The sequence below is a fragment of the Bacidia gigantensis genome, assembly GCF_019456465.1.
Source record: "Bacidia gigantensis strain McMullin 20006 chromosome Unknown contig_180, whole genome shotgun sequence".
NCBI classification, from domain to species: Eukaryota; Fungi; Ascomycota; class Lecanoromycetes; order Lecanorales; family Ramalinaceae; genus Bacidia; species Bacidia gigantensis.
The window spans coordinates 2,222,031-2,243,428 of record NW_025408596.1 but is presented as its reverse complement, the minus strand read 5'-3'; the positions used below and the strand labels follow the sequence as shown (position 1 = coordinate 2,243,428).

The 21,398-nt window shown below is 50.5% G+C and overlaps 7 protein-coding genes across 7 annotated transcripts; 4 read left to right on the top strand and 3 right to left on the bottom strand.

The window, feature by feature from the left end:
* Window positions 1-74: 74 nt before the first annotated feature.
* Window positions 75-2,956, bottom strand: KY384_003621 (uncharacterized protein; the record flags this gene model as incomplete). The annotated part of the gene is made up of 5 exons (XM_044812135.1): window positions 75-418; window positions 470-1,025; window positions 1,075-1,353; window positions 1,402-2,741; window positions 2,794-2,956. 5 exons carry the CDS (start codon window positions 2,954-2,956, stop codon window positions 75-77), a joined length of 2,682 nt encoding a protein of 893 aa, XP_044671268.1.
* Window positions 2,957-5,247: 2,291 nt separating this feature from the next.
* On the top strand, window positions 5,248-5,787 carry KY384_003620 (uncharacterized protein; the record flags this gene model as incomplete). The annotated part of the gene is made up of 1 exon (XM_044812134.1): window positions 5,248-5,787. The coding sequence occupies one exon, from the start codon at window positions 5,248-5,250 to the stop codon at window positions 5,785-5,787; it is 540 nt and encodes a 179-aa protein (XP_044671267.1).
* Window positions 5,788-6,378: 591 nt separating this feature from the next.
* Window positions 6,379-7,576, top strand: KY384_003619 (uncharacterized protein; the record flags this gene model as incomplete). Its single annotated transcript, XM_044812133.1, has 2 exons — window positions 6,379-6,384; window positions 6,467-7,576. The coding sequence occupies 2 exons, from the start codon at window positions 6,379-6,381 to the stop codon at window positions 7,574-7,576; spliced, it is 1,116 nt and encodes a 371-aa protein (XP_044671266.1).
* Window positions 7,577-7,842: 266 nt separating this feature from the next.
* On the bottom strand, window positions 7,843-10,623 carry KY384_003618 (uncharacterized protein; the record flags this gene model as incomplete). Its single annotated transcript, XM_044812132.1, has 1 exon — window positions 7,843-10,623. The coding sequence occupies one exon, from the start codon at window positions 10,621-10,623 to the stop codon at window positions 7,843-7,845; it is 2,781 nt and encodes a 926-aa protein (XP_044671265.1).
* A 1,029-nt stretch (window positions 10,624-11,652) lies between these two features.
* On the top strand, window positions 11,653-12,201 carry KY384_003617 (uncharacterized protein; the record flags this gene model as incomplete). Its single annotated transcript, XM_044812131.1, has 1 exon — window positions 11,653-12,201. The coding sequence occupies one exon, from the start codon at window positions 11,653-11,655 to the stop codon at window positions 12,199-12,201; it is 549 nt and encodes a 182-aa protein (XP_044671264.1).
* Window positions 12,202-17,769: 5,568 nt separating this feature from the next.
* On the bottom strand, window positions 17,770-19,787 carry KY384_003616 (uncharacterized protein; the record flags this gene model as incomplete). The annotated part of the gene is made up of 2 exons (XM_044812130.1): window positions 17,770-18,619; window positions 18,886-19,787. 2 exons carry the CDS (start codon window positions 19,785-19,787, stop codon window positions 17,770-17,772), a joined length of 1,752 nt encoding a protein of 583 aa, XP_044671263.1.
* A 625-nt stretch (window positions 19,788-20,412) lies between these two features.
* On the top strand, window positions 20,413-21,329 carry KY384_003615 (uncharacterized protein; the record flags this gene model as incomplete). The annotated part of the gene is made up of 2 exons (XM_044812129.1): window positions 20,413-20,418; window positions 20,481-21,329. 2 exons carry the CDS (start codon window positions 20,413-20,415, stop codon window positions 21,327-21,329), a joined length of 855 nt encoding a protein of 284 aa, XP_044671262.1.
* Window positions 21,330-21,398: the final 69 nt, after the last annotated feature.

Below are 21,398 nucleotides of genomic sequence, written 5' to 3'. Positions count from 1 at the left end.
AGTAAAAAGCAATGGAAAAACCGAGACTGCCGCTCTCGGAGCTGAACAGGGTATCTGTGTATATGTGTAATCATTCATGTCGATGTAGGCGTAAAAGCGCCAGGAGATTCACCACTCGATTTCCGTGAGGTAAGACGAGTATCTACCGAATTTGGGTGGGTGCTTGGCTGTGAACTGCTCTGCGGTGATTGAGATTCCTCAGACACAAGGGGAGGAGTCGGGGCAGCTGATGTATTTAGAGATGACGGGAATAGGCCGGCAGTTTGATGGTGCGGAGCTTGTCTCATGTAGAGAAGCTTTTCAACTGAAGTGATCTGCTTGCCGGGATACATGATCTTCTTAAGCAGGGCAACTTGTAGCTTTACAGGCTCCGCAAAATCGCTCCATGCTTGGCTCTGGAGCTGGGTGAGCAGCTTTTCTACAACGTTGGTCAGCAAGTCTCAAGAAGATCCATGCGACCTTTACTCACGAACTACATAATTCCCGTACTGATCCCGGATCAGGGTCTGGACAGGACTTTCACCTCTTTCATTTGTGGCGGTGAGCTTTTGGACGATCCGTGATCTTTCTTCGGGGGAGCCAAATTGAATGCTAGTCTCAACCACATTACTTGCGAATTTGTGTTTGGAGAAGTTGACCAGGTTGTTGATGACAATGTCGATGACTCTTCCACGGTCCTCGGGTCGGCCATGCTCGATCACGTGTTGCGTGACATAGTTGCCATACTGGTCGCTGATCAAGGTAAGAGCGCATAAATGCAACTCTTTTAAAACAACAGCCTTGGTAGATTCATCGCAATGCTCCAGCATACGCTGTATGACGCGACAGCCATACGGATGTGTTGCATTCTCTCCCACTTTGCCTGAAAAGGCGTTGAGAATAAATTGAATGTGCTCAGCAGGCACTCGTTCGATGGCTTTTTGTATGACGTGGTTGCCATTCTGGTCCCTAACACAGGGCATAACTTCATGTTCCAATTCTTTCATGAGTGTTGCTTGTTGATCGACGAGAACGTGCTCGAGAGCCTAAGAATGTTTAGCAATAACTTTGTAGATAAGGAATAGACATGATCACCTTCTGTACAACGCGGCAGCCATACATTCCTGTTGAAAGATGGTAGACGCGACCTTTCATTTTGCTTGCAAGCGTCTTTTTCTGCGCTTGATTACCATGCTCAAAGAATTTTTGGATCACGTAGTTACCAAACACATCAGTCATGAGTTGAAAAGCATTGGGAATGATCTCTCGAAAGACTTGGTCCTTTTCGTCGCTATTGGCAGTCTCCAGCTTCTGCTGGATGAAACGAGAGCCATGCTGGTCGCCGCTAAACTCGACGATATTGTCGTAGATATCCTGTCATATTGTCAGCACTACTAATCAGGCCCGGTCTAAAACAAATACCTTGAGTTCATATCTTTTGTTCGTTTTACTATTATTCCTGAAGTCTTCTAAGAGCTGGCTGCGCTCCGGCTGCGAAGGATCGCGTTCTCTAGCGGGCCCACGAGGTACATTAGAACTCGTCAAGACATTCGGTGCTGGCTGCACCGGATAATACGTGTTTAGCTGATTCATATGGAATGACTGCTGAGCATTGACATCGTAGGGATATGCAGACGGATTTCGCATGGGATTGGGAAAGCTTTGCTGCTGTTGTAAATTGCGTAACCTTTGATTGAGAATGGCAGGTTGAGCGGCCGAATGTCCAGAGTGGCTATTGCGGCCCAAACTACTTTGCTGACTGAATGTAGGTGGTGTTCCGGTGGAGGGATAAAACGGGCTGTGATGGCTAAGATGAGGATCGCTCTCTCCTGGCGAATGGGAAAGTTGGCCATTGAGATTAGCACGGTAGGTGTTCTGTTGAGAGAAAGCAGACGTGCTCCCTGTTGGTGAAAGTTGGTCGCTGTTCACCATGTCGTAGCTTGGCATGGTGGCTCGAAGACTAGGGAAATGATCTGAAGTCGAATTCGGAGAATGTTGCGAAGACGCATATGACGGTCTCCTTTGGTTAGCTACGCTCATCTGATCAAATTGACTTGTCAACTTCTCAAGGCGACTAATATTCTGTTGTTCCGTCAGGCCATGTCCCAGAGATCCGCCGTTCAGGGGCGAAGGGTGATTTGCCAGAGCATTGAGGCGTTGAGCATTCACATTTGCGCCATATCTCGTGAATTGCAGACTCTGAGCATCGTGGCGACGTGACGTAACTTGTTCAATGTCGCCTCGAGAAGGAGGAAGGCTACCATTTCGGGAGCCGACACTGCTATTATACCCAGAGAGATTTGAGCTCCTAGGGGTACGATCAGGTATGGCATAGCTGGGCTCTGCCATACCGTAAGAATTTTTGTTGCCCGTAAAATGTAATTCGTCGTCACTGTCTTGCCGAGACCACTGCGCATGGCTGTTAGAGCGCACCATATCTGACATAACGAAATCTTGGCTCGTTGGATCGAGAAACTTCTGAGACGATCTATGGGAGAGAGTGGTGGTGGAGAGACTGTTGGGAAAGTATGGATCAGGACCACCATTTTCGGCAAATACAGGGTGAGCATGATGAGTGCTTTTCTGTCGCCTCTCCGGCGAAGCCCGTGAGTGGGAGGTTTGTACCGAAGCGAAGTCCGGAGACGTTCCATCCATCGATTTCCAGGGCGCATGGCGGCTGATGGGATTGTCTAATTCAGAGGACGGAAGTAAAGATCTTGAGCCAGTGATTGTGCCTCGACTTGAGGTTTCAAAAGGGTCAGCTAGTGGTCAAATGTCAGCAGAAGCCCGTGTTTGCGCATGGCGAGAGCAAACCTTGTGGTCGATTAGTATCTTGCGCGCCAACTTTCGTGCTGCCTCCAAAACTATTGTTACCCCAAATGTTCGAAGTCCAGGTATTCGAACCATTTCCGAGACCGCCTCCGAGCCCTTTGTTGCCGGCCCGACCCTGTTCGCTGTGCTGTGTTCCAGATGCCATGCCGAATCCGCCGACGTGCGTTCGAGTCTGATAGCGGACGTTAGCTTTCGTAGAATCTCGGGTAGATGAGCTGCAGTTCTTACGGCAGAAGTCATGCTTGGGATTCGAAATATAGGCAGTCAATGACTCAAGATATATATGAGACAATATTTCCAAGGTATTCAAGATGATGTGAGGGTGCGCGGAGGGTATATACGAAGGTAATGGTATGTAAGCTAGTATTAATGTATTACTGATTCCACCGTTAGCGAAGAGCTGTTCCTGCGCAGACAGGTAGGCGACGGCGGATACATACACAATAAGCTAGGTTGATGTGGACAGGCAGGTCTCCACATACGGGAGGATGGCCTTGTATATAACGAGGGCAGGCCAAGGCGTAATGAAGTATGTGACGCAAGGTTCTGGCAAGGCATCGACTCCTTGAGAAAGTGTGGGTTTCCTGGGGGAATTGTTCAATTAAGCAGGCAGCCGATCGATAATCAATCGGAGAGAAAGCGGCGAAGGTTCCCCGCATAAAGCGAGCAATAAGTACGGCGGCTTGTCCCCCACATCGAGAACACTGGAATGGCGTTGGCTGTTTTCTTTGTTGTCTTGTTTGTGCTGAGGTGCGGGGAGACGGTGCAAGGGGTCCGCTGCAATGGCGTCTGGAATGTTGCTGGGTGAAATCACATTGGCACTCGATAAGGGCCAAGTTCCTCTATTGAGTCCAATCAGGAGGCCGATCGAGCTGCATTCGCACGAGAGGAGGGAGAAGTAGCATCTGACGTTGAAGTGGGAGGAACAAAGAAAATGATAATTCGTAAAGTTCCTTACAGCGGGATGCGCAAATCGCAGATGGGCTTAGAATTAGGTGGAGAGACTAATAAGGGATGGCCCGGGATTTTCAGCGGAAGCCACTTTGATGGTTCGCCCTTAAGTCCCTAAGCAAATGACATGGTAAGGTACGAACGCCTCGGGGGCAAAACGGCTTTCGTTCAATATTCCGTAGTAAAAAGACTCTCGCAGGGAGAGCAATTGATAAAGCATGGTCGATAGCACAGCGACATCGGTTCGAATGGGCACGAATCAGACAAGGCCGGATACGGGGCGGTGCCGCTGGCAAAAGCTGATAGACATATGCACATCTATCGCAGACAGATGAGATGCATGGATGCAGAGATGCTCTGGACGATAGGGAGAGGCAGCTGCTGTAGCCTGTAGAAGCGACTGAGAGTTGACTGGTACGACCGTTGTTGCCAACTGGCTAGCTCAGCCTTAAATCGAGGGTCAAGGGACCCTGGAGGCGATCTTCAAAGGAGACACCGGAGGAGTCAGTAGTACATGGTCAGATAGTATTGTTGTGCCCCGCCAGCGCACCTGGACAAGCATGAATTAGATCACCCAAAATCCGGGGTTCGGATGCGATGCGATGCGTTCGGAAAATATCCAGATGCTGCCTCTTGTGGGGAAGATTTGGTACGGGAGAACGAGATAAAGGATTGCCACTGCGGATATTCCACCTTTTTCGCCTCTTTCCGCAATGGCCTCATGCGAGAACGACCGAATCAGCAAGTTCGTGCACGCTTCAGGTAATATTGAGTCGAAAGCTTAGAGTGCGCTTCAAAGAGATGCCGGTGCCATGGTTTGAAGCTTTGTCATGCGCATATCCTCTGCCAGCCGAGACATCTGTGTTGTCAATTGATAATTGACTCGAGCAGCATCGCAATTCGAATCTCGATATGTCCGAGAGAATTGGAGACTTGCCCCGTAAGAGTTTGGCTCCCCTGATCCTGCAAGTAATCTTTTGATCGAACATCAGCCCAAGAAACACCGATGATGATTGGCCGTCATTTGATTATCGTCGCCCGCCTCTTGGCAAGCCGATGTCGTTATTGGCGCTTAGGGGTTTAGGAGGAAATTGCTGGATGAATTGCTCTCTCTATGAATCTGTCGCCATCTCAACACCAACATCTTCAGTTGCTCCTTTTTCCTTCTCTCTCGTCTTCTTCAACTTAGGGGTAGCAGCTTCACTCCTTTAGCTGCGCCTTTACCTGTTCCTTCCTTCCTGGGTTCTATTTTCACCCCTTTGTTGACTCGCCCTTCACCTATTGTCTGTCAACCATTGACCGCCAGCAACACCCAATGATACCGCAAAATCTCTCCTCGACGTTGCTCTCCACCTAAGATCATCCTTTTCGCCAGCTGGAAAACCTGCCAGTAACTCGTTTTCGCCTCTACACTCTTTAGACTGGGCGTTCGCCCATTACATTCCTTACCAGCGCCACGGAGCCACGGCTTCTTGACCCACAAAAATGCCAGCTCTTCAGCACCTCCGCCCCCGCTCTGGAAGCTCAGACATGAAAGCCACCGTGACTCCCGCCATCATGAAACTCCTAATCGCCCTCGTCGTTCTCCTAGCCTTCAGTTTCCTTTGCGTCGGTATCCTATTGCTCCTCCGCTCTCGCCGTAACAGCCAGAAACCCCTACAAGGCGAGGAGAAATTGCCTCAACGATCAAGTTCAAGGATCTCCCACCGTCGTCACGGTGCCAACACTGCCCCGATCGATACCTATCGCAGCGAAAAGGAAATGTTAGTCGAGAAGGACGAGTCTGCCACTCCCGACAGTCCTGTGCCGGAGATTCGAATTACTTTTCCCGACGAGGTAGATGAGAAGGATGGACGGACCAGTTCTGGGAGGGTTGTTAAGGTGACAATGAGTGAGAAGGGAGGAGTAGGGCTGGAACCTTACCAGGAGGAACAGTTGCCACCCTATGAGCCGTCTGAAGGAAGATTGCAATCTGTGGATTTAGAGCGGATAGGAGGGTTGAAGGAGAAAGAGGCGAAGGCTTGACCCACAAACCGGACCGCTACTGTAATCGATCCCCATAATTTCGCCATTCTCCTGAAGGCAGGTGTCGCTTCTGCGCCATGGCCTGAGAGACATTCATCCATTCGTCGACAGGAGCTGATCGATCATATATGCAACAATATCCAATGACAAGACTCTCAACACATGACAGCTGATACAACCATATCGTGACCAAGAGAATGATATGGCCCCAATATAGACGCAAACATCCGGGTCTGTATCTTAGACTTAATGTATGTATTTAATTAGAGATATCATGACCTTTTCCGACAAGTCAAGTTGCATCTCAGACATCACTATTTCACGCAAACGCCGCTCATGCGGCAAAACCTCAACCCTGTACGAATACCCTCACACCTTTTCACGTCACCAAAATTATGAGGTTCAAAGCCTCCATCAGAAATGTTCATACCTTCACTCGTACGCAGCCCATGCCGCATTCTCATTTGTAGACCACTCAGACTGTTCTCAAGGGTTGACGGCATCCCTCTCTTCGTTGGGCAGGGATGTTTGGCTGCAGCTTAATGACAACCAATTGCGCTTCACGGTTGTTCCTGAGCAAGGAAGCCAAGTATGGGCGTAAGCTCTCCCACTCGCTGTCACAGCTACAACAGATTCTGACATGAGTCCAGCATTCTCGCGATTGTAACACCTACCACAGGACTTCTGTGCCGAAGTACTAAGACGAGCGCAGGACGCAATCTTCGAGACCTACACCGTCCAATCCGCCTCCACAGACAATGTCATCAATCTACGGGTGCCCCTCTCCCACCTCCACCGTGCGCTCCGCTCCGCACTGTCCGCAACCAGTGCCTCCATCCGCCTCACGAAGAAAGACAACATCCCCCTCCTAAGCCTGACCATCACGACCTCCAACTTCGCCACCGCACGCGCCCTGAACAATATTACCACTACCACCATCGACCCTCCCTCTCAATCGCTCGACCCTACTAACGACAACCAAAACAATGCCAACCCTGCTCCCAATCCACGACCAGACGCCCCTACCGACGACGACAGCCTCCAAACCAATGCCCCGACCTCCTTCGACAGAGAAACCACCATAACACAGGAAATCCCCATCATGGTCCTCCCGGCAGCAGAAGTATCCCACCTCCACGAGCCCGTGTGCCCACAACCCGACATCCACATCCTTCTCCCCCCACTTGCACAGATAAAATCCGTCTCAGAGCGCTTCACAAAACTCGCCCTCTCCTCCCACCAACTCACCACGCACTCGGCCTCTTCCTCCCGCCGGGGAGGAGCAACCCAAGGCCCCTCCACCGCCGACGCCCCATCCTCAGCATCCCGCCTAACGCTCTCAGCAAACGCAAACGGCGAGTTTAAGATCGCCGTCGAAACGCCCAGCCTGAAGATTGAGAGTAAATGGCAGAACCTCACGAACCCAGAGCTCGACCCGGCGCAGATTGAGGGAGGGGAAGACGGCGTAGCGGGGCACGCGAGCACGGTGATGAAAGAGAGGGCGGCCCGGGGGGAAGATTCGTGGGCGAGCGTGAGGGTGGAGGGGAGGGACTGGGGGCGCGTTCTGAGTATTGGACGGATGGGCGGGGGGAGTAGGGTCGTGGCGTGTTTTTGTGATGGGCATGCGCTGGTGCTTTATGTGTATTTGGAGGATCAGGAGGCCTTTGGGGGCGGGGGTGTTGGGGAGGCGGAAGGGGGGAGTGTTTTGACGGTGAGTAAGCGTTGGGTGAGGGAGATGGGGCTGTTGCTGACCATGAAGCAGTATTATATTGCTAGCTACAGCGCTTGATCGCCTGGGCTGTGCGGATGATGGACCTGGCTCGCAGTCTGAAGTTGGAAAGGGGGCACGTGCTCATACCGGAAGAACAATTCTTGAAAGAAATACAATATCAACATCAAATTTCATCTGGACTTCGCATGCAATTTTGCACCCTCTGAACTCACTACTTTCATCAAACGCCAAACCAATCCAAGCACCTCAAAACCCAGGGGTATCATTCGCAATCCTAGTATGCCATTGCACCTTCCTTCAACGCCTTCCCCAGTGCCTCCACCTCAACTGGGACCCGAAGCCGTCCTGCCCGCCTTCCTAAGAAAAACCTTGCTCGTAGACCCCGCCCTACCCAACCAACCCAACCCTTTCTTTTCCGCAATGGCAATCTCCTCGTTCGACTTCTCAGTTCGTCCCCAAACGGTGGCTTGCTCCAGCATATCATCGACCCAAGCCTGATGACTCGGTTCGATCGCAACGTCTTTGCCCTTGGGACCCGCAAGCCCTAGACCGTGCGGTGGACAAGGCGAAGGCGCGTCACCAGCGTCAGCCCATGAAGACCGTGACGAAGGGCGGCTCTTTGGCGTTCCTGGTGCTGGTGATGGGGTCATCGCATTCTGCTGACTCATCTGTCCATTGTAGTCTGAAATGGAGCGCTGTGTGCTTCCGTGGTGAAGGGCGTACTCTTTCAGGTATTCGCCGAGGTCGGCCCAGCCGCCGCCGACTCGGACCATGACTCGCTCGCCAGACTCACCCACGAGGCGTACATAGAGCTTGACCGGCGTGGATTCCTTTACACCTGGTTGTTGAAGATGGTATACTTTAATTCCAGAGTCGTCACATCCTTTGTCATGACCTGAGCTCGCAGGAGCGAGCGTGAGCGCAGGGGCAGATGTAGGCGTCTTTGGACGGGACTTAGGTGTGACGGAGCGCTTCAAAAGCCCTTTCTGATTTGGAGTATGTAGAGCCGTAGATGGTGGGGGCGTTTTTGCCCCACTGGACTTCAACCGGATGTCAGCTGGTATGCTGTGTAAAATTGTACTAATGCGAGCTTCGAGCTTGTCCTTGGGTCTTGGTGGGCTTAATTCCGTCGGAGTGGGCGGTCTGTTGACTTCAGGCTTTGCCAGTCGTGTTTTTTGAAGCTTCAAAGGCATTGAAGCAGTTGAGAAGTCTTCATATGTCTCAAAGCGGCTCCGTGGTCTTGCTGATGAAATCGAGTTGCCATTTTCGTCCCTTGGTAAGCCGGCATAGAGCTTTGTAGAATCTCTACTAATTCTCCTGTCCCGGACAGACTTTGTGTGTGCCAATGGGGTAGATGAGGCCACGCCGCTTGAAAAATATGAGTCATCATTGTCTTCGAATTTCATCCTACGAGGCGATAATGGAGTCGTCACTCTTATTGGGGAACCTGGATTGGCAGCGATGGACGCGTTCATAATTTCAGGGCTTGATGTACCAGAGGAAGCGCCAGAAATCAACGATCCTTGGGAAGACGGAGATTCCTCATGACCCGGATCTTGGAAGGCTGGATCTCGTGGGGTTGGCACCATCCCTATTGGGTCGAACCGTCCATTTGGAAAGGAGTCAATCCCACGACTCAATTCTGGCGCAGACACGACGCCTAGGAGTTCCTCTCCCTCGTCAAATTGAGACGCTGCACCCTGACCGTCCTGCAGAGACGGTGGAATATCTTTCGATGGCACCGGGTCTCCTACATCCTGAGTGGTATCATCATTTCTGGTCTGGCCGCCGATTGGTGTTTCCTTCAGCCCATCATTGTTGGAAAGCCCAGGTGTAGGAGGCACACTGTCGGCGCCATCGAAGAGGCGGCTTGTCGTGAGCTCCGACTTGGCCCGTGTGCTTGTCTCTAAGTCCGATTCCTGTGAGGACTCTGTCTCTCGCACCGGTGTGCGGGGTTTTTGCTCCGCGGTGTTGGCTTCCTGCTCTATCCCACCAATGCTCCGTTCCGGAGTATGCTCGTTCTGCTCGGGTGCGTCCGCTATTGGTTCGGGCGTGCTCGTTTCTAGGGTTGTCACGCTAGCCTTTGATTCTCTTAGGTTCCTCTCCGGTGCCTCCAAGACAGGGTTGTCATCAATTGGATTACTCTTCTGTTCAGTAGGAATCGGATGCTGGAACGAGGCCGCCAACTCATTGTTGAGCACCAATTCCTCAGCTTTCACAACCCATGAGCTGTAATCATTCTCGACTTTGTCCACGGCATCAATCCAGTCATCGGGAAGAGTATCCTGACTTCCCTCCAGAACGTCCAGCATACCGTCAATATTAGTCCCCAAGTGTGTCGTCTGATCTTGCAGGATGGCTTGAATTTCCATGAAAGCCCTTCGGTTGAAGTCTGGCTTTGCAATTGGCAAGTCTGCGTTATTTTGTCCAATTGCTAAGCAAGCTGAGACGATGGATTCTTGACAACCATGCAACTCATTCAGGAATGGGGGAGAGCGTCTCAGTACTATCAAGCGAAGAGACCAAGTGTTGAGGAGACTGTGTAGCTGGGCAAGTGGGGGTAAGCTCTGCACGATGGTTGCCGTGATGATGGCTGTGAAATCTTCAAGCTTTTCGTAGTCTCTCGTAGTGGCTTCGGGTCGAACATGAACTTGACGGACATGCTCCTTCAACTCTTCGACTTGCATTGTCTTCATGTCATCGCGGATGATTTCTACGCGGGATGTATAACCTTGTATGATTTTCTCGTCCCGTGGTCTCTCGAACCCATTGAGCTGAGGATCGTTCCCCTTCTTCCACGGCCATTCGAGAAGCTCATCTCGCCATTCACGAATCTTCTTGCCAGCAAGAGCGGCGCGAATGCCCCAGGCCCTTTCAGACTCTGTCACATTGGCTACGCTAGCTTCAACAAAAGATCGGCTTCTATCTCTGGCTTTGGAAACCGCACTCGTGGATATCAGGGCGTCTAGGGTGGAGGATGGAGACAGGTCGGAAAGTAATGGATCGACCTCATCGTTTGTGAATTGTTGGCGTCGCGAGTGGGCGCGGGTAATAGGGGGCGCGTTAGGGCGTTGTAGGTCGGTTTCACTGATACCCGGAGCCATGATGGAGGAATCAAGTTAGTACATGCATTGGAAGCAACTTTGGGTGGTCTGCATCGTATCATGAGTATATATCGACTTGAAAGGACCCTACGATCGTGCCAGGGGTGTTATACCGGGGAAACATAGGGCTTTGATTGGGTTCCGGTAAGACAAAGCGAAGAAGCGGCAAAGTGTGAGCAAAGAAGTGGTTAACACGACACTCTGAACGATGACGAGAACAATGAAGCTTCCATCCGGTTTTTGCGGAGCAATCAGTGGATGATGGGTCGATTGCCAATTTAGGCACTTGGTTGGCTGCGCTAATGCAAGGGGGACAGATCGTCCGCTGCGAGAGATAGAACTACCCCCAGATCTACCCAGGGCTTTTTTTTGGTAAAGAGCTATACCGGCCCTTCCAGAACGAGCCGATCAGTCGTGCATTGTTCACTTTGTTTGTATCTCTGAATGGCCAGTGTGACGAGTCCTCCTACTTTCTGACTCAGCCAGACATTGAAGGCTCTGACTGTAGAACTATTCTGTCGATGTTGACCCCTACTGCTATCGCGTATCCACACAACGGCCTCATACTTTAGCAAGATTGCACCCCGATAGGTAAGGCGTAAACCAGCACCGAGCTTTTCCAGCGTTGCGAACGCACATATAGGCGAGATCTAGGGATTCGTCTGCATAATCTGGCAGCTCTGGGACTCTATGCGAGAGGACATTCCCCGCATGTTCATTGTAAGTCATTTTGCAGAATATCGGAGGGGGAATCCACATTTCTCGCAGAGAAGATTGATGTATGCTGGTCGCAATGGGCATTCCGTCGTGGTCTGCTATGCTTGCAGGCATTGCCATCAGCACCGTCTTGACCGCAAGCTGGTGACAGAGATCAACAGATCGGCACGCTTGACCCACCATGAGCATGCATGAGATTGGTCATCCTATGCTTAGACCTCACTCTCGACTTTTCCCTTTGCAGAATTTCACCACTTCTCCTTCAAGTCCTCTTTCTTTCCTATTCGAAGAATTCCTCCGCACACTCTGAGTATGGCCCTACCGCCGTCAGACCCCGCTTCCCACCCCGACTTTCCCATTCACGGCTCCTGCGCCTGTTCACACATCCCTTACACTGTGCATGCTCCACCACTAAACGTTCAGTGCTGCCATTGTATTGAATGCCAACGCGAGACCGGTTCCGCTTTCGCCACCAATGCCCAAATTGAATCCGAGCTTTTGACTCATGATGGGCCGGAGCCTGAGATTATCAACACGCCTACCCCCTCCGGCGCCGGCCAACTCATCGCTCGCTGTCCGGTCTGCAAGGTTGCCCTTTGGTCAAACTATTTCCCCAGCGGGACCGGAATGCGTTTTCTCAGAGTAGGGACACTGGATGCTAGAGCACAGAAGATTGTGGGCGGACCAAGAGCGCATATCTTTCTGGAAGAAAAGTCTCCATGGATTGATGTGACGGGGTTTGGGGAAGGAGTAAAGCAGTATCAGGGATATTATGATGATAAGGCGGAATTCTGGGGGGAGGATGGGTTGAGGCGACTGAAGATCTTCGAGGAGAAAGAGAAAAAGAAGCGGGATGATTAGAAAGCGAGATAAGAGGTAACCGACGTGGATTCGTGAGACTAGTCGTTGGTGTTCTCCAGACTTGATCGAGCCGCTTGTGTATTTCTACTCTGTCCCTGAAAACAAAATGCAGCCATGGAGATTTCGAATGACTATAATCAATGTCAGTGTTGAAATTTCGGTAGCCAAAGCTTGGAATAAGTCGTGCTTCGAGTCATGATATCGGCAATACTAAACACTAAGATAATATTCTATCAATACCTTCAACAATGTTGATGGTACATTTATATAGAAGGAATTGGTCTCGTAGGGAGATATCTCGGCAAACCCGTTACCTGACGATTATATGGTGCTCGAGCCTTATTCATAACAGGGCTTTAGTGTCAGGAGATAATGGCTTGTAACACCCTGTGGTTGTAGGTCGTGACACGCTGATTTCGTCCACTCAACACGCTTGCTATCCAATTATTTTCTTTTACTAGATTCCTTCAAAGTGTTGAGACACGCTTACTCAATTCGCGCACAACAAGTTACATAACGGCCTACGATTATATTGTCACGTTGCATCATGGAGCGAGCACTAGAGAACGGAAGGGACCATGCTCATAGTGAGGTACAGTCAAGTCCACTGTTCAGGCTTCCCCCGGAGTTGCGACTCATCATTTACAAATTGCTCGCTGGTTCTATGCCACTGCCCAACCGAGGAGTCTCTGGGAGAACTTACTCCTGCAGTCCAGTGCACGTACTCCGCATATGCAAGGCGATTACTCAGGAGGCTATCCATATCATTTTCCACCTTCACGTCTTCACATTCAAATTATACTCGGTCCTGAATCTCAATAGCGGGCGTATTCCAAGGCTTCAGCCATACCACTTGCGCAATCTTCGCATACTGGAACTCTCGATCGTTGGATTGAAAATCGATACCATTTCGATGCACAAGTTGAGCGACCTCATTGAAGGGCTGTATCAACCAAAATCAGCACGAATAACACTGGAGCCCGGAAATACTATTATCTGGTTATACGGAGAGACCCTGAAGACCAATTTTTCCAGAATCTTGGGCCGCACGTTCATCAAATTTGAGGATCTAACGATTTCTTATCTGGACAAAGACCGATGGGGCCCCTCAATGCCAGGCAGATTGATGGAAGAGCTTGACTCGATACTGAGCAGCACTTATGGGCCATGTCATTGGCGGAAAGACGTTGATCGGACAGGCCGAAAAGTCAAGACATTGATAACGCTAGAGTATCATCCAGCCAAGGCTCAGGAGTGACTTGATGATGCTTAAGGCTTGGATAGCCTGGAGGGTTCTTGACGAGGAGAATGTCTGTGCTGAGAATGTTTCGGTAGGAAAGGGACAAATTTGAAAAGCGTGAAATAAAACAAGCGAAGACATTGCCTTCCTGCTACGGGCGTAACAATAAGTTCGATACTTCAACATGTGAAAAGGCTCAACAGCAAAAACTTGACCAAAAACAATTTCACCTTTCTTGGTCTGAAGAGATTAATGTCGCTCCGTGCACAAGGTTAGCCTGCACTGACATTTCCGAAGTCGCTTGAGCGTCCATTGACTTGCAAACATCGTCTAGACATCCCTTGAATGTGAAATATCATCTTGCATTCAATCAGACCCAGCTCATCATTGTGGTAGAGGTCCGTACGTGCTCCTACACCTTCAGTCAGCACTCCATGTCCATCCCATTGCCGTTTCTGACGAATAATGAGAAAGTAGTGGCTCACATAAAGGCCACAGCCCCCGCGACCATTCCAATCCAAACACCCCAAGTTGCCCCTTTTCCCACCATACCCCAAAATCTTCCCTTCTCCCACCTCCCCCTGGCCAACCTTCTCCAAACCATCCTCTTCCTAGCCCGCTGAATATCCGAGCTGTTCTTCACATGCGCCCAACACACCATACCCGTCGCCCAAATCATGACCTCGACAACGCAGAATGCACAGCTACACAAGACACCGATATAGGCCCAGTCGATATCCAGCAAGAGTGACAGGCCAATAGTGTAGAGGATATTGCCGAGACTTAGGATGAAGATCAGAGCGATCAGGAGGCGGAAGGAAAGCAGATTGTAATAATCCTGTTCGTGCGGTGGGGATGGGGGTGGAGGCGTGCGCCGTGGGGATGCATGCGGGGAGAAAGTCATCCTGCTTTGGAGGCGGGCGCTCGTGGGAGTCATGTTTGACGCTGTGGTTGGGGTTGTTGCCACTGCGGTAGACGCTGATGCTGATGCTGACGAGCGGCCGGTCACAGTGGTGATCCCCTCTTTGGCTTCGTCGGTATTGCCACCAGCTTCGAGGTCCCTGCGTGTACGGCACCGCCTGAGGTCGGATAGCGGAATGGTGTCGGCGACAGAACTACAGTTTCTGGTGGCGTCATTATAAAGGGTGACCTTTTTGAATTCTCTCCTATGTTCTGTTGATGGATAAGCCCGTTTCTGTGCGTTTTAATGTGGCCAAAAGAATTGGACGAACCGAAGAATGCTTCTCCAGTGTGTAGAATTGGCAGAAACAGGAGGATGACCTCGAAGACTTGAGCGAAGGTCCAATCATTGTCATCCTCATGATGTGGGATCTGTTCGTAAATTGCAGTCTGCCAGCGTATCTTCCACAAATTCTGCGTTCGACCAAGAAAGAGGTGGACACTACCCCAGAGAAGCGCGGTCAGAAGCCAGATTATCTGATTCGGTGTCAATGGTATCTGTGCAGCAAGAAGGCTAAACGGACAGCACATACTTCCCATAGCATAGACTCATAAGCGTCTAGAGACGCCCTTCCAGTCACGAGGCAGATTTCCAGCGCTACATATGGTACGAACCACAATTTGGAAGCGCCTGGGTCCGTGATATGGCAATGTATTACATCTAGCCTCCTCTTAAGGACACTGCCCGGTTTCTCTCGCATCCAGCGGCGCATGAAACTGGATGCCGAAGCAGAAAGCTTCAAAATCCGCGTCACGTAGCCGAAGAACAGGATCAAGACCGATATCAGCATTGTCAAGCCTGAATTATTTAGCAAAGAAAAGTTGCCTTGATGGCCTAGTCTGTGATAATGGCAAAGGGCAGGTACGCCGCCAATAAAGTGACCAGCATTGTCCACCATCCAGTATGTATCGCCTGTGGGTATAAGGGCAACACTAAGCATGACGGCCATGAGAACCATAAAAGTAGCACGCCACATCCGAATAGGTGGATGGTCCCGGAAATATTGCCTCAAAATCGTGACAGTGGTCAGATGGACATGACTGGAAAACCATGCCAAATAGACGGCGATCTGCCAGTAGTAGCTTTCAAGACCGTAGTATAGCTGGGGAAAGATGCTGCCCAGAAGGGCAAGACCCATCACCAGTTGCGTGTCGCTGTAGATGAACATAGCCTTCCGCAAGAATGGCTCCCATTTTCGGCTTCCCTTGCTTTTCTGCCTTCTCCACACAGTTTTGACGCACCAATGGTCGACCCTATTGCTGAAAGGAGGCTCTACGTAGTCGCAGAAGTAGTAGGTGATCACCAGGATAAAGGTGATGTAGGCTGCGGCCGAGAACCCGATACTGATCTGTGCTATGCTGTCAATCGAGACAGATCAATGGAGACGATGGACCCCCATTGCAAGACTAGCTGGACAAAACAGAACGATCATCTGTACTCACCCCAACGCCGGCAATATCAGAGTTGGCGCTTTCGGAGGGCAATTGATCCTGCCCCCCTTGATAGACCCAGCCCACCTCGGCAACATTGCTACAGTCAACAGAAGGATGTCCCATGATGGCTCTTCAATGACGAAGTTGCACGAAGTCTAACGCGTCGTTGCTTTGAGCTGGGGTTCTTGTAGAGTTCCAGCAACTGGGTTCATGGCTTGTGACAGTCCGGGTACGACCAATGATAGGGGGATGAAAGAGCAACATCTCCACCTTTCTCCACAATGTATTCACGTCAACAAATTTACGGTCGGATGATGCTGCATTGATCTTTCCCTTGGGAAATACTCGGACATCATGTGACTGCGCAAAGGCTTCAGAATTTTTCAGAACGAGATGCGCTGAGATCAGAAGAAATGCGAAACGATACGAAAGAATGGCAGCTGCAAGTAGCTTGTATAGCCGGAACATATCGGTCCTTTGTACGTCTAGCAAGCATGGGTCCTTTGCGGGCGAAGGAAACGGATAGTCTTCACATATCCAGTAGTTTTCAACAGCATGCGACAGAAATTGGAAAGACATCAGTGGTGTTGAGCTCCATTGATCATTGAACAGAAAACCCATGAGACTTAGCGATGCACTTGATCAGACTAGGTTGACATTGAAAGGTTGCCACAAGTCGAGGCTGAAATAGCAAAATGGTCATGGGCACGAACGATCTTTATTACCCCCGCCTTCTATAAATTGGTACCAACGTCCCCGCAATTTCGGCACCGACGAGGCCTGAAACAGGCGCGTCTCTGGGCAGGCTTAGAATACAGGGAGATCATCATTCAAAGTCCCTATCGACCTTCCATCCTCCCTCTTTCCACTACATTCGTCAATACACAGACAATGGATGACAGCATAACTCCCCTCGCCTCCCTCTCCCTAACCCATGTCTACTATGCACGTACCCGTTTCCCCCACTTCAACAACCTCGACACCACTAACCTCACTTCCAGAATCCAGACGACTACCTTTCCCTCATCTGCGCCTGGCTCGCCCTCGTCCCCCAAGCTCTCTGCATAATATACGTGACCCTAATCTGGGCCTCGCGCGAAATCGAGATCCTCCTCATGTTCGCCGGACAAATGGGCTGTGAAGCGTTGAATTTCGGGTTGAAGAGGCTTATAAAGGAGGAACGACCGAGACGTATGTCTTCCTCCCCCTCAATCGCCCCGCCCTTTCTACCGCGCTCGCTCTCCAGAAAATGGGAACATATGTCTGTGAGGGAATCAGCAAAGCTGACGTGAATCGCGCAACAGAAATGAACGGCAAAGGCTACGGCATGCCCTCCTCCCACGCGCAATTCGTCTCCTTCTTCTCCCTCACCCTCACCCTCTTCCTTCTGCTGCGGCATCAGCCTACGCCACCGAGTCAGTACAGCACGCACCACCCTCTCCCCTTCTATCAGCGCGTGCTACTTGCGCTTGCGACGGTGGTGATAGCGGCCGAGGTGGCTGCTAGTCGTGTTTATTTGAGCTATCATACGCCTACGCAGGTCGGTGTGGGCATTACGGCTGGGATGGTCAGTGCTGCCGGGTGGTATTTGTTTACGTGGTGGTTGAGACGGGAGAGATGGATCGAGTGGGGATTGGAGACGAGGTTAGCGAAGATGGGGAGATGGAGGGATTTGGTAGTTGAGGAAGACTTGGTAGAGGGAGGTTGGAGGAGATGGACGGAGAAGAGGCAAATGGCTGGGATGAATGGGGCTGTTATTGGGGAGGGAAAAAAGGATCGGTGACAATTAGCGACATTGCGTCAATGATTGCTTTTTGAGCTTTGATACTATCGATACCCCACCACATGTTCAGCGTCAATTCGTCAATTACTATTTTTGTTTTGTACACCATCGAGTCGGCCGTTCGTTCATTAATTAGTGTGTCGAATGCAGCTCAGCATACAAGAACCTCCTCGTCCTTGATGGGCCGCGAAATTTCATAAGCCAGAATTGTATGGTCAGTATAATACATAAGGAGCCGGAATTTGCGCTCTATCTCGTTGTGGTCTTTGGATGAAGCTTCTGTGGACGGAGAGTACGGCCTCTGAAAGTGTCCTTGCACAGGACTGACGGCAATGCCGAGCAAGGGAGCGACATGGGGTCTTTTGCCCTGCCTTTCTTCTGAATCAAAGGGTAGGATTGCCTCAACCTTGAAGCCATAGTCTTGTCTTTCAGGCCAGAAAGTCATGGTATACAGACCGACACGTCCTACCTGATTGCCAATGGCAACAAGTCCAAGTTCTGGAATTTGGGAAACCATGTTCAGACGCTCCATTGGCCTATTAGCGACAAATTCACTTGGAATCGCTTGCATGAGTGACTTCTCACACAATAGCCGACCATTACTAGGCTTTGCGCCTCGGTCCATAAAGCGGCCGTCAGTCAGAAAAACATCTGATTCCGTAGTGCATAAGAAGTTGCAAGGCGAATGCTTAGAAATTTCTGACGGAGGTGCTATTGGAATGTACTCCGCCTGTCTGGAGATAACTCTGTCAGAATCTGAAAGTGCCGCGATTTCGCCGACCACATGGCTTGCACTGACTTCGGCGGGCTCGAGGTCGATTCCAATAGCCTCACTCAAGTCGTCCTGGTCGACTTCCTGGCTCTCCTGCTCCCCATCCTCTTCTTCCTCGCCCGAATCTTCACCGTAATCGTCGAGATTCACCATACTAGATGATTCTGCTTGTGACTGTAGGACAGCACCAAGAACATCTTCTATGTCCGTGTTGGGATTTATTTGCTGGCTTAGTGCGGGTTTAGGATAGTATGGATGCCACTGCGAGTTGTCTGGCACGTTTGAAATGCATTTTGAATTATTAAGACCCCATTCATCTGCTGTCATTTTTATTACTGGCTTACATCCATAAGTTTCAACGTCTGAGTGGGAGACGCGAGCAGTCTGGGGATCCAAACAGGCAACTCCCCAGCCTTGACTTTCTGCTCAAGGTCAGATTAATGTGTCAGCTGTGAGTAGAATGATTGACACCTACGATGCCTGAGTTGCAAGTACCTTTTACTATCCCATACATCCCATGCATAGGTCTTCCGGTTGATGTCCGTGCTCGCTAAAACCACTTTTCCCGACGGATCCGTTGGATTATTGTAAAAGGCGATCGCGGGGATGTTGGTACTGTGCCCACGCAGACTCCATGCGTAGTTATTCTCGGTACGGCGGAAGCGGCAGTCTCCATTCTCTGGCACTTTCCACTCAGTAGACAAGGGACCTTTGCAGGGAGAGATGCCACAACAAAGGAATGCTGCCCTTCCGTGTCCGTAATCGTGAGAACTCGCGACTCCTCTCAGCGTCTCTTTCATTTTGCAAGGAACCAAGAATTGATCAGGTCGAGAAGTCAATGCAAATGCGAAGATCACTATCTCGTGAGAATTTGAACTAATAGCAATCAATCGTGAGGTCCTGTGGACATCGATACCCCAGACACTGGCGCCAACATTCTCATGAAAGAAGGCGAAAAGGACCAATTCCATCGGTGAGGGATGGCTAGATGGTTGGCAAAGAACTTTGAGAATGTCACGGATACGGTAGGCAATGACATCGCCACCATCACAAGCCAGGATGAGAATCTCTTCTTCACCAAGAGCCCGAACCATAAGATGATTGACACCTTGAGGCTTGCCAGGGTTGATATAGCCTCTCAGTCTCGGGCGTGATTTGGGCAGCTCGAAGTAGCCAACAGCCTCGCCAAGACCACCAACGATCTGATCCGGATATCGCGGCTGATAAACGTAAATACGATCGAGGTATGCAACCAAATACAGATTGTGATGTTGTGAGAGAGCGGTCACATTGTTTCTCCACGTGCCAAGAGGCACTTTCTGCGCTTCATCCTCGTCCGGAAATCTGGTCGCTCCAGGCTGATGAGAACATAAAATTACCTTCAAGTTTTGAGGCATCTTGTCATGCCCCCGGCGTGGACAATGGATTTGACTTGCTCATCACGAATGGTCAAAAGATACTGGGCATATTTAAGCACATGAATCAGTTAAGTGAATCAGATACGAAAGCTGACCGATCTAAGGAGTCCCCCAAAGTAAATGTGACAGAATTGTTATGCGGGAAGCTACAACCGCCCGGCTTATCGATAGCAAAAGCCAACCTCACATGACGTCAGACCTTGGAATAGAGTATCAAAGTTGCCTTTGAAATTGGCCATTGCAACTTCGTTGCGCAGCACGATCCTGTAGAAATCCTTCATTCAACTTCCACGGCCATAAGCATGTCTGAAGCTTCAAAGGAGCGTGATATCGTAATCATCGGTTGCATGCCTTCTAATGCTATTCCTACGCGATAGCTGACTTGAGCACATCTCAGGTGGCGGGATTATTGGGTGTACAAGCGCGTACTTTCTTACGAGACACCCCGCTTACAACCCTTCGATCCATCGCGTGACCATTGTTGAAGCGTCGCAGATTGCAGGAGGTGCATCGGGAAAGGCAGGCGGGCTTCTTGGGCTATGGGCTTACCCTTCTAGTATTGTTCCACTAAGCTTCAGATTACACGCTCAGCTCTCTGCGGAGCATGGAGGTGAGACTCGATGGGGATACCGTAGAATCCACTGTGGCTCTTTGGAAGCCCGAGGGAGACAGTACGAACCCGTAAATACTAGAGACAAAGCCGGAGATCGCGAAGCAGTCTCTTTGCAAAAACGAGCCAAACCAGGGCTCCAGAACCCGGTCGCGGCCGGATTACCAGAAGATCTGAACTGGGTTGCTGCTGAAGCCTCTCCGAGCTACGGCGAGATGGGTACACCAGATGACACAGCCCAGGTCCACCCCTATGAGTTTACCACCTCGATGGCTCAGCTCGCCGAAGAGAAAGGAGCAAGAATCTTGTTTGGCTCCGTTACAGGGATTGACAGATCAAACGGAAAGGTTCAATCGGTGACTTACGACGATAAGAAAACGCCGCAATCGCACACAATACCGGCGACAGATGTCGTTATAGCAGCTGGGCCATGGTCACAGAATCTGTACCCACCTGCACCTATCGAGGCGTTAAGGGCTCATAGTGTCACTATACAACCTTCCAATCCGATATCAGGATACGCTTTGTTCACAAGCATCAATCTTCCACCCAATTTTGGGCAGACTGACACTCACGTCAAAGCACGACGACCCCACAAAAAGGTGGTGGCGCCAGAGATATATGCAAGACCCAAGAATGAAGCGTACGCGTGTGGCGAAGGTGATACCTTGATACCTTTACCTAAAACGACTGCCGATGTAGAGACAGACCAAGCACGCTGCCAAGATATCATCGACTACGTTTCGTCGATATCAGACGAATTGCGAGACGGTGAAGTGACTGCAAGGCAAGCTTGCTACCTACCGTTGGGTGGACCTTTGATAGGCGAGACCGGCGTCAAGGGCCTTTTATTTGCCGCCGGGCATACGTGCTGGGGTACAGTTGATTCTAGACAGCTGAGAAACCTGTAAGATTACTTACATGCCGACAGGTATTCAAAACGGTCCCGGAACTGGCAAGCTGATATCAGAGATGATTTT